At 54.7% G+C, this 12,600-nt stretch overlaps 1 protein-coding gene across 1 annotated transcript in view; it reads right to left on the reverse strand.

The window, feature by feature from the left end:
* Positions 1-12,600, reverse strand: part of FAM53B (family with sequence similarity 53 member B) — a 30,271-nt gene that overhangs the window by 2,013 nt on the left and 15,658 nt on the right. Inside the window, exon 4 of the mRNA XM_085299100.1 lies at positions 1-162. This exon is cut by the window's left edge and continues 2,013 nt beyond it. Within this exon, the coding sequence (XP_085155226.1) occupies positions 1-162 (162 nt within the window). The remainder of the gene's footprint in view (positions 163-12,600) is intronic.

Genomic DNA, 12,600 nt, shown 5'->3' on the forward strand with positions numbered 1-12,600 from the left:
CTCCGGCACCGGCGTGCAGGCGGGCGTCCGGCCCGGCATCACGTCCGAGGAGCGCGCCGCCGCCGTCACCGCCGCCCGGGACTCGGCGCAGAAGGGCTCCGGCCGGGCGCCGTCCTCCGGCGCGGCGCTAAGGCAGCTCAGGCTGTTGAAGGTCTGACGGTTCTGCGGAGGGAAGGGAGAGCAGGCGGCTGAAATAGGCGCCGAGCGGCTTATCGAACCGAGCGGGTTGGAAAGGGGGAAGAGGCATACCAAGAGGCTGGAGCTGGAACCGCAAAGGCAGGTAAAGGCACGTTAGAAACGAAGAAAACGTAAAGGCTGGGACCGAGGAGCACGGGCAGTGGTGGGACTCCAGCTCTTCCCATCTTTACATCCAGGCTGGGTACATGCCAGATTATACATTTAGGTCGAACTCTGGATTTTGCTCGTGTACTGTCACTTTGTTTAAAGGGACGCCTGGACGCGATCCTGTGCAACATGCTCTAGGTGACCCTGCGGGGGGGGGGGGGTGGACTAGGTGATCTCCAGAGGTGCCTGCCAACCTCTCCCATTCTGTGGTTCTGTGGGACAAAGGAGAAAAGCGGATGGGGGGAGACCAGAAAGACCCTCCACAGAGTCTCCAAGGCCCTGCACTTCTTCGTAACACATGCACGCACACCACGCAGGTGGCTGAAAGGCAACTCAGACACCAGGAATGAGGGCAAACGTCACAAACTCAGGAAACTACTCCCTTGTAAACAGCAGCTCTCTTCTCACTGCCTGACAAAATGTTCTGCACTTACATATTTTGCAAAGCAGCTTGTGTGTGAATTACAAAGTTTTCCAGCAATTCCATCTGCCTCCCACGTAAGGGTAAAAGCAGAAATCACCCGAAGCGCGGCCGCGGCCCCGGCCAGCGCAGCCCGTGCCTGCCTCTTGCAAGAGCCCGGAGCGCATGGCCGGCACGGGGCTGCAGCAGAGCCGCGGGCAGAGGAGGGCCGGCAGCTTCTCCTTAGCGTCGCGCGGCCCGCTGCGGTTCCGAGCCGGCCGCTCGCCCGGGGCGCGCAGCCCCCGGGAACCCGCCCGGCTGCCGCCGCAGGGAATGGAAACCAAGGGTCCGGTCCCGGGAGCGCGCGCGGGCACCCTGGGGGGGCTTTCGGTGCTGCTTGCTGCCTTTGTAACGCAGCGGGAGCGGAGGGGCGGCACGCTGTCCTGGGGAGGCCGGGCTCCTTCTCATTCCCTACTGCGATCCGCAGACTTCAAAAAAAGGGTAAAATGAAATGCTTTGGGGAAGTTTTGCAGAGAGCAGCAGTGCACCCCCCTGGGCATCCTACGTGCTCCGAGGGGCTGGTAGGCACGCGTGCGCCTTGCACAACTCCTCCTGCCCTACAGGTCGCCTGCTTTTCCTTTTCCACGCGGCCATGGCTCAGTCTGCACCAGAAAATATGTGACCCCATAAGGCACAGGCCCTGATGAAAACCAGACGTGTAGCCTTTACTAGCAGCATCAGCAAACCATGAGTGTGCTCCCCCCGCCCGCTGCCTGGGCAGAGCTCCTCGCTAGTTATCTCCCAGCGCTCCAGAGCGGGTGTTTCCAGCGTGCATCCAGTAAACAAGGGGATGGAAGGAAGCATCTCTGCCAGCTGAGGATGCTCATCCAGTCTGTGGCTCTGAAACGCCTAGAAACTGCACAAATATGCAACGACCAAACAAGCATCCGGGTTTCCCTTGCCTCCTGAAGTTTTCCTCTCTTTGTGTGGGACTTGCACGTGGTGTGAAACCTGAAGCGTATCTGCAGTAAGCCAGGCCTCCCGGCTCTAGGGTTCCTCACTCTTAAAGACAGGGTGGGCTTTCCCTGGTGTCAACCCAAACACATGGTGATGAGCAGACCCCAGCAGGAGGTATAGGTCACACTTTGACTGCGGGAGACTGCCGAGTGAGACAAATGGGGAGCGTGATCGAAACACACTACTATAAAGGCGAAAAGCCACACTCCAGAATGAGTTATGGGTAGTTCCTTGACAAAACAGAAATATGCACCAGGCAGGATCCCCCAGGAGCTTGAGCAGGCTTGGGGACTGGGCAGAATTTTCTTGGATGACCTGGATGACAGAGCAGAGAGTGGACCAGTTAAACCTGCAAATGCCGCAAGCTGGCAGGAATTCAGCCTGAACGCCAAAAATGGGGAATACTGTCTGAAAAAAAAAAAAAAAAAAGGAGGATAGCGTTAAATAAAGTAGGGATAACCAGCAAATGCATCGAGGGGGACAGCTTGCTCTGTGGGAAAGGATCACGGGGTTATTGTGGGTCAAAACCTGAGCGTTAGCCAAATGGCATCACGTTCCTGCAAAAACGCCGCAGGCCGGCTTGGGATGAGCGACCAGGCTGCAGCCTGCGAGGCGCAGTAATGCTGCCCGTCGGTCCGGCGCTGGGAGGCCACAGCCGGCCACCTGCACCCACCCTGCAAGAGGACGTGGTCCAGCTGCAGAGAAGCCACAGCAACGAGAAGGATGAGGCCAGGTGATGTGACCTCCAAGGAACAGTTTAAAAAGGCAAACTGAAGGGGAGGGATGAGGGCAGGCTCCAAGGACGTGAAGCAGAGCTGGAAGGAAGAAATGAATGACCTGTTCTCCCACCTGCACAACAGAGCTAGGTAGAAAGGGCTGGAACTGCAGGAGAGAAGATTTGGTCCTGCACTAGGAAAAGCTCTCTAAGAACACAGATCCTGGAGCACTGCTAGAGTGGCTGTGAAATCTCCATCGCTGTAACCCTCTACTACAGTTTAAGCAAACATTATCTTGAGGTTGCCTGGAGATAGCGGGACAGCCTGAGAGCTCTTTGGGTATCTGGGATGTCCAAAGCCAGAGACAGCAGGAAAAACCTGTACTGTTGCCATCACATGCTCCATCTAAGACCCTGGGCCATAGTCAGGCTGGACTAACCAGGAGAGCATCACTACTCCAGGAGAGCATCACTCCTTTGAAATGGAAGAGCTGCTGTCTCAGTCCGTGGCAGCATATTTCATTACCAAACATGCAGCTTGAGGAAACAGCACTACTCCATGGTTGTCCTGACTGACATTCCCAGGAAATTAAAACACATTTGCTTGAGGTTTTTTCTCCCTCGTGTACCTTACAAATCAGGACAAATTGGGAATAACTCTACCAAAACAACCTGCCCCAGGCTCTAAATGAAGCAAAATCACTGTTCTACATACCTCCGGAGGGAGCTAGGTCACAGACCCAGTTACTTCACACTCCAATTATTTTTTAAGAAATCAAAGGTTCCTGCACTAAATTCACACAAACCAATTGCAGCCTGAAAGGCTCTCAGCACTATGCTGAACGAAGCATCGCAGTAAAACAAGTCATTGCAAAAGCTCACACAAATGTTGCATTTAAAGGAAGCTCTGACTCACTGCAGGAGGAGTTCCTTCAAACTCCAGCTCGAGACGGAGACAGATCCTGCTCTCATTTACACCGCCACAAATCCACCACGGCAAAGGGAGCTGCACCTGCCTGCACTGCGTCTGAGCTTGCCTGTGGCATGTGCCAACGGGGAGAGGGGTCTTCCCTTAGAGCAGAAAGCAAGGCAGTCGTGTGAAGGCATCGCGAGCGCTCTTGCTCGTTCTCCAGGGTTGCAACGCATGCAACAACAGAGCAGGAGCAAAGGCTTGGCCTGAGACCCAGCAGCCCGTGCCTAAGCGATAGGGCTACCTCTCAACATTTCTTTCTGTGGAAGGGACGTTTCAAAAACACCAAAAGCCACAAGTCCATGTGAAAAAACAGGCATTTGTCCTTTAAAAAATCTCCCTGCCTGGAAATGCATGAACTTTCTTAACACCAAAAGGTGGCCTGCCTAGCCCCAAGCAGGGCAGAGCCACAGACCATGAAGCTGACTGCCACTGGGTACTACTTACACTGTTGGTCAAGGCTCACAACGCATGCCTCAGAGTACCTAAGACTTGGCCCGGACAACCAGTACGCCCCGGCGAGCGTACTCCGGTCTGGACTGGTGACACTGGCTCCCAGCTGAGCAGATACTGCCCGTTACCTGCTGGAGGACACAGCAACCCCTCAACTGTTGCATTTTCTTCCCCGTCGCCCATCACTGGTGGCAGGATCTGCACCTCCCGAGGCATACCCACTTCCCACGCCGTTCTTTTCGCATTTTTTAATAGAACCTGTGACTTTCCATGTGTTCTGTCTGCTAGGTACTGGCTACACAACAGCTTCACACAAAGCCCTGCAAACTGTGGTTAATGGACAACTTGTAACTACCAGCGCGTTTGGAGAAGGCCTGGGGACACATGAGAAATATTTTCTAAGTACTCAAAAAAATTTGCACGCACGTTTCCAAAAGTGATTTAGGCACTTGAAAGCCTGAGTCTCCTGAAAGTCAGCAGTGCTCTCAGGAGTGCAAATCTCTTTTTCAAATAAAACTTTGGCACTTCTGAGAACGTTAATTTTTCTCCACTCACTGCCTGCTGTTAATTTAGTTCATCTTCTAACCCAGGCGTTTTCCCTACGTTCGCTACACACACATACGTGTGCTGGGTGTGCTATTTCATGGTGCAAGGAAGGAAGATGCTGTACAGCGCTTTAGAGAAGTGGACGGGTGCTCCACGTAACACCAAATTAAAGAGGAAGGAGACTACGGCAGCTGGAGGGGAGTTAAAAGGGTCAGGACAGTCTTTCTGCCCAAACAAAAAGCGCTTCAGATCTTAGAAAGTTCTCAGAGAACTGCCACAAATGCATTTGACAGCCACCGAAATGTTCCCTTTTGTCTGGACTTTGGCCAGACAAAAAAGCCAAGTGTCATATTCTCACTGCGCTGTGACAGCTGCCATTAATGCTCACATGCTGCAAGCCCATTTGTTTCTGCGTGCAGCTTGCGACCTGAGTCATTCTAGGTAACGCTCTTCTGTTCCCCGCAGGGAGATGGAAGAACCCTTCCGACGGTCTCGTCACTTCACACATTGCAGCGGTCCCCGACAAAGACGGCCCACGGCCGAGACATCCTCTGCAACGCCCGCCTGCCAGCGCTCGGTCCGGAAAGCCGTGCCCAGGGCGGCCGGGCGCGACGGGATCCCAGCACGGGGACGCGCGCGGCACCGACGGGGCACCCGCCAAGCCGGTGCTAATCACGCGCTGTTCCCACCTGCCGTTAGGCGCAGGCGCTGCCCGGCGAGCAGATGCGCCTCAGCCGCTATCCTCAATGCAGCGTCTGTTCTAAATTCATCTGGATTTCCTTACTTCTTTTTTTATTTATTGAGCCAATTTAGCGTATGCGAGGGCTGCCGACCTGGCAGCACGGGACAGTGAAGCCCTCTATCTGTGCCGGCCAGCGAGACAAAGTTTTGGCCCCGGCCGTGCAAGCCTGCCCACAACGCATCGCTTGTTCTCAGCAACCTTGGGCCTCTTCCAAGCCGCTCGACAAAGTTGCCCTTTAGCACCAGACCAAAAAGGGTAGTTAGGCATCTCAACTACTGGCGATTTCAAGGAAAACGTAGGAACCCAGACACCCTTTTGGCTGCGGCCTCCAGCGCTCACTGGGCAGGTGGCTTTGGGGAGACACTCATTCGCAGCAGTCTGGACTTTGCTGCATTAGCTTAAGTAAACTACCTTCCACCCAAAACGTGCTTTCCTCAGAACCGCAATAAGCTGCATTTGTAACCTGCTGCTTAACTTTTGAGCTACCAAGCTCACCTTCCTCTAACTCCCCGCAGAGACTCGGCAATGGAAAAGCCCGGAGAGGATGCGAAGGGATCCCATGGGGAGAGGAACAAAAGGAGAAGTTGCTACACAAAATACCTGAAAAACCGTCCACAAATACACAGAAAAAGCAGGAAAGCCTTGACGGCTGTAACCGAGCGGCAGTGCTGCCAGCCCGCATCATTGCTCGCCAACCGCCAAAGCAATGACCGCGCCGCATGAAGCCTGCCCAGCGCGCACGCATCTGCAGCTGGACACGTCGGAGAGGCTAGCTACAACCGCTGCCTTCAGCGGGGGTCCTCACGCGTGCCACGGACACGTGGCTGGGCCCAAAGCACTTCTGTAACTCGGGGTGCCCAAAGCTGATCTCTTAATTGCTGGTCCCATTTCAAATATTTCTGACGTACAAGCCGAGACCGACCCTCACACTAACTCCCCCATGTTCATTCCCTGGGTGCTATCAAATGACGGGTCAGAAACTGGTTGAACCCTCCAAGGTCTGTCCTCCAGCACCTTCCAGAGGGCTTGAACCAGGTACTTGCCCTCCTCCAGCTGCCGCCAGGCACCGCACGGACAGTGCTATGTATTAAGATCGAAAACGGCAGCCTCAACACGGGGAAAGCTGAAGAAATTCATCGGGAACGTTTCTTCGTAGAACTCCTCCCCTCCCAAAACAGCCAGCTGTGAGCTCTTCCCTCCCGTGAAATCCTGCGACACGTCTCCCTCAACCAGGGAGCCCCCAAGTGAACGCGCGAGAATAAATATTAACGCGACTACGGTCCGCCTGGCGAAACGCTTGGCACGGCCTTTGCACAAACGTGGAAAGATGACATTTTGCAGAGAAGTAGCAGCGGGAAGCGGGAGGTGCCTCGGGCGACGCTCCGAATTCACCCGACGGGCTCGCGTCCCAAGGTCAACGCTGCCGCCGGCGGCCAGGATGCGGCTCCTGAACCGGCTCTGCCCCCCTTGCAAAGAACTCCTGAGAGATGAACGCAGCGTCAGGAAAGAAACGACTGAAATATCTGAGGAAAGGAAAACGCAGGAGGCAGCTATAAAACACACGGCGCACGGACCGAGCGCGACGCGTCCGGTAGGGAGCCCGAGCCGGGCAGAGGCCCGCGCCTCGCCGTGCCAAGGAATTCAAGCTCACCCAGCCCGTCTGGTAACCGCAGCCCCGAGCCAGGCGCGACCCGGCGGGAGACGCCGGAGGGAAACCACGACCACAGCCCGGAGGGGATCCTCACCGAGGCCGGCAGCAGGACCTCTGCGGGGGACCGGCCGCGGGGCCCGCGCGCTCGCCCTCCCTCTCCAGCCGCGCCACGGCTTCAGGAGCGGCCGGCAAGCGGAGGTAGGAAACCCGCCCCCGAGCAGGGCACGGGCAGGGGGGCAGAGCCCGCGCCCCCCGGGCCCTCGCACGGGGAAGTACGGCCGGCAGAGAGCTGCCCTGGCACGTCCAGCTCGGCGCTTGCATAAAAGGAAGCTGTGGAAAACAGTTTAAGAAAGCAGAACATTTTCCAAATGACTCAACTGCAATTTGTCCAATAATATATTTTGCATAGTCACGTACCGTAGCTGCTGCATTTGCCAAAAAATTAGTGAAATGGAGCAAAACTGGACCGAAGTGTGACGGGCGCATTTCTGTTCCTGGCAGGGCCCCCGCGTCGAGGCGGTGAGGCTGCAAGGAGCGAGGGCACCCGCGCGACGGGGCGTTCTCCTGGCCTCCTCGCGCAGCACGTCCGCCGCGGCCGAGCCCGAGCCGCCCGCGCAGGAAGGCGGCTGATCCGCCTGCCCCGCTCCGCCGCTCCTCCCGAAGCGCCGTCGGGGAGCTCTGCGCGGAAGAGATCCCCCCGCGACGGCTTTGGCCGCCCCCACTAAAGCTTCACGTTGAGGAACGGTTTTTGGCAGCGCTGCCCGTTGCCCACGAAGCCACGGTAACGTTTTCTCGTGCCCAAAGGAGCCCTTCGGACAGCTGTGCTGAAACTGGCTGCAGATCCGGACTCCTGCTTCACTGCCCTGCCACGTGCGCTCCCTGGACGCTCTCGGCTTACTCCTCCTCGCAGCACTCTCCTCCGCCCTGCACCGCTCTTCTAACGTTTTCAACCTCCCTTGATAGAAGATAAAATTAATGAAACGTGGCAGGGAGAGGGGAGAAACGTTTGACTGCTATTTGCAAATCGTATCGCTCCGATATTCAGCAGAAACATAGACAAGAAGGTCGAGCTCAGAAAACTGCAAAGAAATCTTCTGCAGTGCCAGTTTCTTAGTTTTTTTTTTTTTTTTTAAGCAGTGCAGACAACCACTTTTGGCCGCCGCTTGACGGTACGTCAGTCCGTCGGCGACCTGGCAGCAGCTCGCAAGAAAGCGCCGCGGCGCCCGGCCCCGCCGCCGCCAGCGAAGGGAACACACCGCCCGCGGAGGCGGGGGCTGCGCGCGCCCCGCGCCCTCCCTCCCAGCCCCACGGCCTGCCCGCGACGCCCCGGGAACTTGCTGCAAAACCTCCGGGCAAAACCTCCGAGCTCCCGGGACGGCGCCGCGCGGGAACCCGGCGAAGCGCAGGCGCCCGAGCGCAGCAGCTGGGATTGTTTCTCGTGTAAAATCAGAGCAACGTATGCCACTGCCTCCCACGCTTTTACTGTTACGAAGTCTGACGCGTCGCCAGAACGGCCTGCTGCAATAAACGAGCTCCTACGAGCAGCTCCCGACTGCGCCGAGGCACCCTGCCCTCGACGGCCAGCACCAAGCCGCGCTCCCTAACCAGTCCTCGGCGGGCGACGGCCTTTCTCCGGGCTGCCTCCGGCACACGCACGACCTGCCGCACCAGCGGTCGCGTCCCAGGGAGCTTAGCTATGGTCTCAGCAGACAAGGGCAGGTGAAAACATTTATATCTTCTCCGTTTTCACGCCCAGCTGAAAGGATACTCGTAGGACAGGCAGGAAGGGACCTGACACACATGCAATCCAGTCTGGTGCCACCCAGATGTCAAACCCAACCATTCCTCTTCGCTTGCTGCTTTCGATGCTTCAGAAGCACGTGCGCAATTTGCCCTTCACGATAAAACCCTTAAAGCAGGCGAGTCGGCGATGCCTAAGAAAAGCTTTTGTTTTTTGCACAGTGTGGTAAAAAACTGATGCAAAACATCTACAGAGGCAGTGGAAATATTTGGGGGGCAGGCGGGGGGGTAAAGTTCCTTGCAGCGAACTGACTTCCTTCCTGGAGTCAGGAGCAGCGCTCAGCGAGCGCGGTGGGGTCACGGGCAGTCAGTGCCCGGCCTGCGCTGGCGCCCGCCAGCAGCAGCGCGCCGCCGCGGGGGTCTTCTCCGACCGAGGTGAGTACCAAGAACTGTTTATCACAGGAACGGGGACAGGGAGAGCCCGTTTGCATTCCAAGCCAGGAGCAAACATCACTATAATCTCCAATACTGACTGATTTTTTTCCGAGTATGTGTGTCTCTAAATAAAAACAAAATAAAGAGGTAGTGAATAATGATGGCAGCATATGTAATAGTGTGACCAAAACCAAAACCAGTCAGCCTCCCAGTCCTCTGCACCCTCTAAACCAGCTCATTTTCTTGGTTCCAACGCATTTTCTCATCAAGCCACAAACTGACCTTTGCATTTGCTCATTCATATTTATTTAGAGAACACTGGGGCTGAGAAGCTGGAATCTCTCTTAGAAGTTACATCGATATCGAACTATTCCCTGGGATACAACTGGAATCAAGAAACTCCAGTGTTTCGCCCGCCAGCGCGTCGGACAGTGCGCACCGCTCGCTTCGGCGGGCGCGCGCGCTGAACGAGATCGGTGCGGCCGGTCCTGCCCGGCGCCGCTGCGTCCCCGCTTTCCAAGCCACGCCGAAGCCCAGGTTCTAACGGTGCGGGTAAAACTGCAAAACATGACCTAAAGCATCCCGCGGCATCTCTGACAACTATTGCCACCGAGACCGTACGGCAAATATGACACGAACGCGTCCCTGTCCTGCTTTCCGTGGCAAGCCGCATCAGACAGCGTCACCAGACCGCTGCTGGCTACCCCTGCCGCGGGCTGCACGCTCCAGGCAACAAGGCTGGTGTTGAACAACACGTACCAACGCTTCACTTGGAAAAAAACTGCAAAAAGCACAGCCGGATTTGAAAACATATTAGCACACACATTCAAGTCTCTCAGTAACAACCCTATCAAAGTTTTTCAAGGCAGGAAACAGAATGGGTAAGAGATAGTAAAGGCTCATTTTGTCCTTATCGGGGACAATTTTTGATCCCCGATTTTGCCATCTAAACTGGTCTAAGTGTTGATAGTCATGATGCAACAAGGAGCCCAGAAGTTTAGATGGGTCTAAATCTCTTTGAAGCTGCGTATGGAGGAGGTAACAGTTCCTGGAAAATCCCCACCACTGCCGTGCCCTTTGAACGCTGCAAGCTTGCGTTGCGCATTCCTGGCTTGCTACTGTTTCACCAAACTCTCCTAATTTGGGGGGTCTAGCAGAGGTCCACCACACTGGACTCAACTCATACGTCCGCGGTAACCTTTACAGCACATGTCCTCTTCTAACGTCTCCATGATGAGCCATCACCTCCGAGTCCCCAGGCAGCTCGCTGACCCTGGAGCGGCAGCTCTCTGGCATCGGTGTCCCCGTGCCGGCGCGGGAGTCCCAAACGTGCCGGGCGGCCAGCCTCACCACGAGCGCCATGAGAAATCCCAGGCAAGTTCTTCTTCGTAACCAAACGTTCTTTTTTGTGGTGCAAGGAGAAGAATAGAAACTGTTCTTGCTCTTCACCCAACTCCAAAAACCGAGGTTGCCTTTCGATACCTAAATGACACAACGTTGTCATCCACTCATCTCGGTATTTTCAGTTGGGTTTTTACCCAGCCTCCCCAGAGACTGAAAATCAATTCTAAGACTCAGAGAAACAAAACGTAGCGTTGGCATGCTTTTAAGAAGAACAGAAGGATTCTTGCATTGTTGTAGCTTTTAAAATTATTTCAGTAAGAATAGTTTTCATGGTTTGATTTCTGCCCTAAGTTGAAGCTTTGCTAATTCGGTGCTGCACAAGTGAATGAGAAGCGAAGTGATACGCGCCCACCTCTTCTGTCTAAGCTAAGGGAACGGCAGAAAGAAGAGACCAAAACATGCAACTAGGATTTTGAAGAATTAAAGGAAGTGTTTTCCCAAGTATTTTGGCTTCTCTTCTCTCCCAAGAGAGCTTGAACACTTGGGTCCCTTTCTTGATTAGCCCAGTTACGTGGCCATGTAACTGCTTCGAGGAGTAGCTCGCACCCTTTTGGCCTGAACACCTCCGGCCTGCCCTGAATGGCGTGAAGAAAACGTCTCTTTCACCCCAAATCATTTTTATTTTGATTATGGGGCAGGGTTTCTGGCCTACAAGCATACAGGGCCGCAAGGACAAGCCAAGGACAAGCCGGTCCGCTGCCAGAGCGGGACACGGCCCCAGCGCTCAGAAAGGCGGGTGCCACCCCCGGCTCTGCCACCAGCCTCCTGGAGCGCTGCTGGCAGCCAGCACACTCACAGCTCGCCCGTGCCTCGGTTTCCCCAGCTCTAAAATGAATGCTTTAAGGTCTGCTGAAAAGCAAGTTAGCAATGCCTTGGCAGCATCCTTCTACACTTATTCCTGGTAATGCCTACGGGGAAAAAAGGCTGCAAACCCTCTTCATTCCTAGGACTGCTCTTAGGTTATTCCACTTCCACAAACAACGCTTTGGTGCTTATTTCCCTCCCCCAAATTAAAATGAACAGAAGGTTGATGTTTACTAACAAAGTTACAGTAACTAGCAGCTTTTCAGATCCCTGGGCAGAGGTCCGTAAGGAGGAGAGCCTGGAATTTTTTGCTTGCTCTCCTAGCTGGTGGGGGATCTTTTTGCCTTAAGCAGCACACTTGCATGTACCTGTTGCAGCAGACACGACTGCAACCACCCAGCCCTTGCCCTGTGACTACAGGGCCTCTGGTAGCACTCTGTTCATTTTTCAGTCAAATTCTTCTAGCTTTCTCTCCTATCAATCTCAAATATCATTCCCCACTTAAACATTTATACAAACCACTGGCTAAATGAGAGGAAATACGCAGTAATAGAGATACCTTGCCATTGCTTCAGTCCTTCATCTGAAATCACCTAACTTTCCAGACTCATTCCTAGAGAGCCATGAACAGCAGCCGAAAGGAATAACCAAATCTGCAGGCTTCTCTCATCGCAGACGTACCCGCTGTCTCCTACCGTCCAAGAGGAGTTAGCTCATTTTTACTGAGTTTCCTTCACTTTGAGGACTCTGCCTGCCTACTGAATTGCAACGCCCTACACCCATGAAAGTAACTCCACCAAAGGCAAGAATGCTCTCCAAAACTTGCCTAATCTTGCTCCATCCGCCGTGCCAGTCCTCGCTCAGAGACACCCTGTGCGTTAGCACGAAGCCTGCCAGGGCTACTTTCCATAACTGAGCTGAAAAAGCAATTAAAACTCTGGCCCAAGCACGGATATCAGCTTTGCTGTTTCTCGCTCTGCTTATGTAATTCGCACAGAGCTAAAATCCTGCTCTCCAGCCGCACAATCCCGCAGTAGGATTTCGCAGGAGACCTACCTATGCCCACTCTGCTGCTGTTGGATGCCCAAACCTGGCTGTTTCAGCTCTGGAAACCTGGAGATACTTCACTGGAGACTTCCTTTGGGCTCACTCCATGCAAGACTGTGGTTGGGAAGTTACTTGGTGACTGCAGTATTATTTGTTTATGCTAGCAACCATGATGAGAAAGACACTTTCTAGGCTCTGGAGAACACGCGGTCCCTGGCCGCAGAGCTTGGCCTGAGGACTGATCAGCAGCCAGAACAGAGTTAGGAAAACATCAGGAAGGAGGGGTGTTCGCAGGATTCAGTGTTACCAAAATGGCCCAGGTAGAACCACG

This window comes from Rhea americana, unplaced genomic scaffold (assembly GCF_003343005.1).
Source record: "Rhea americana isolate MKP2758 unplaced genomic scaffold, rheAme1 scaffold_145, whole genome shotgun sequence".
NCBI lineage: Eukaryota > Metazoa > Chordata > Aves > Rheiformes > Rheidae > Rhea > Rhea americana.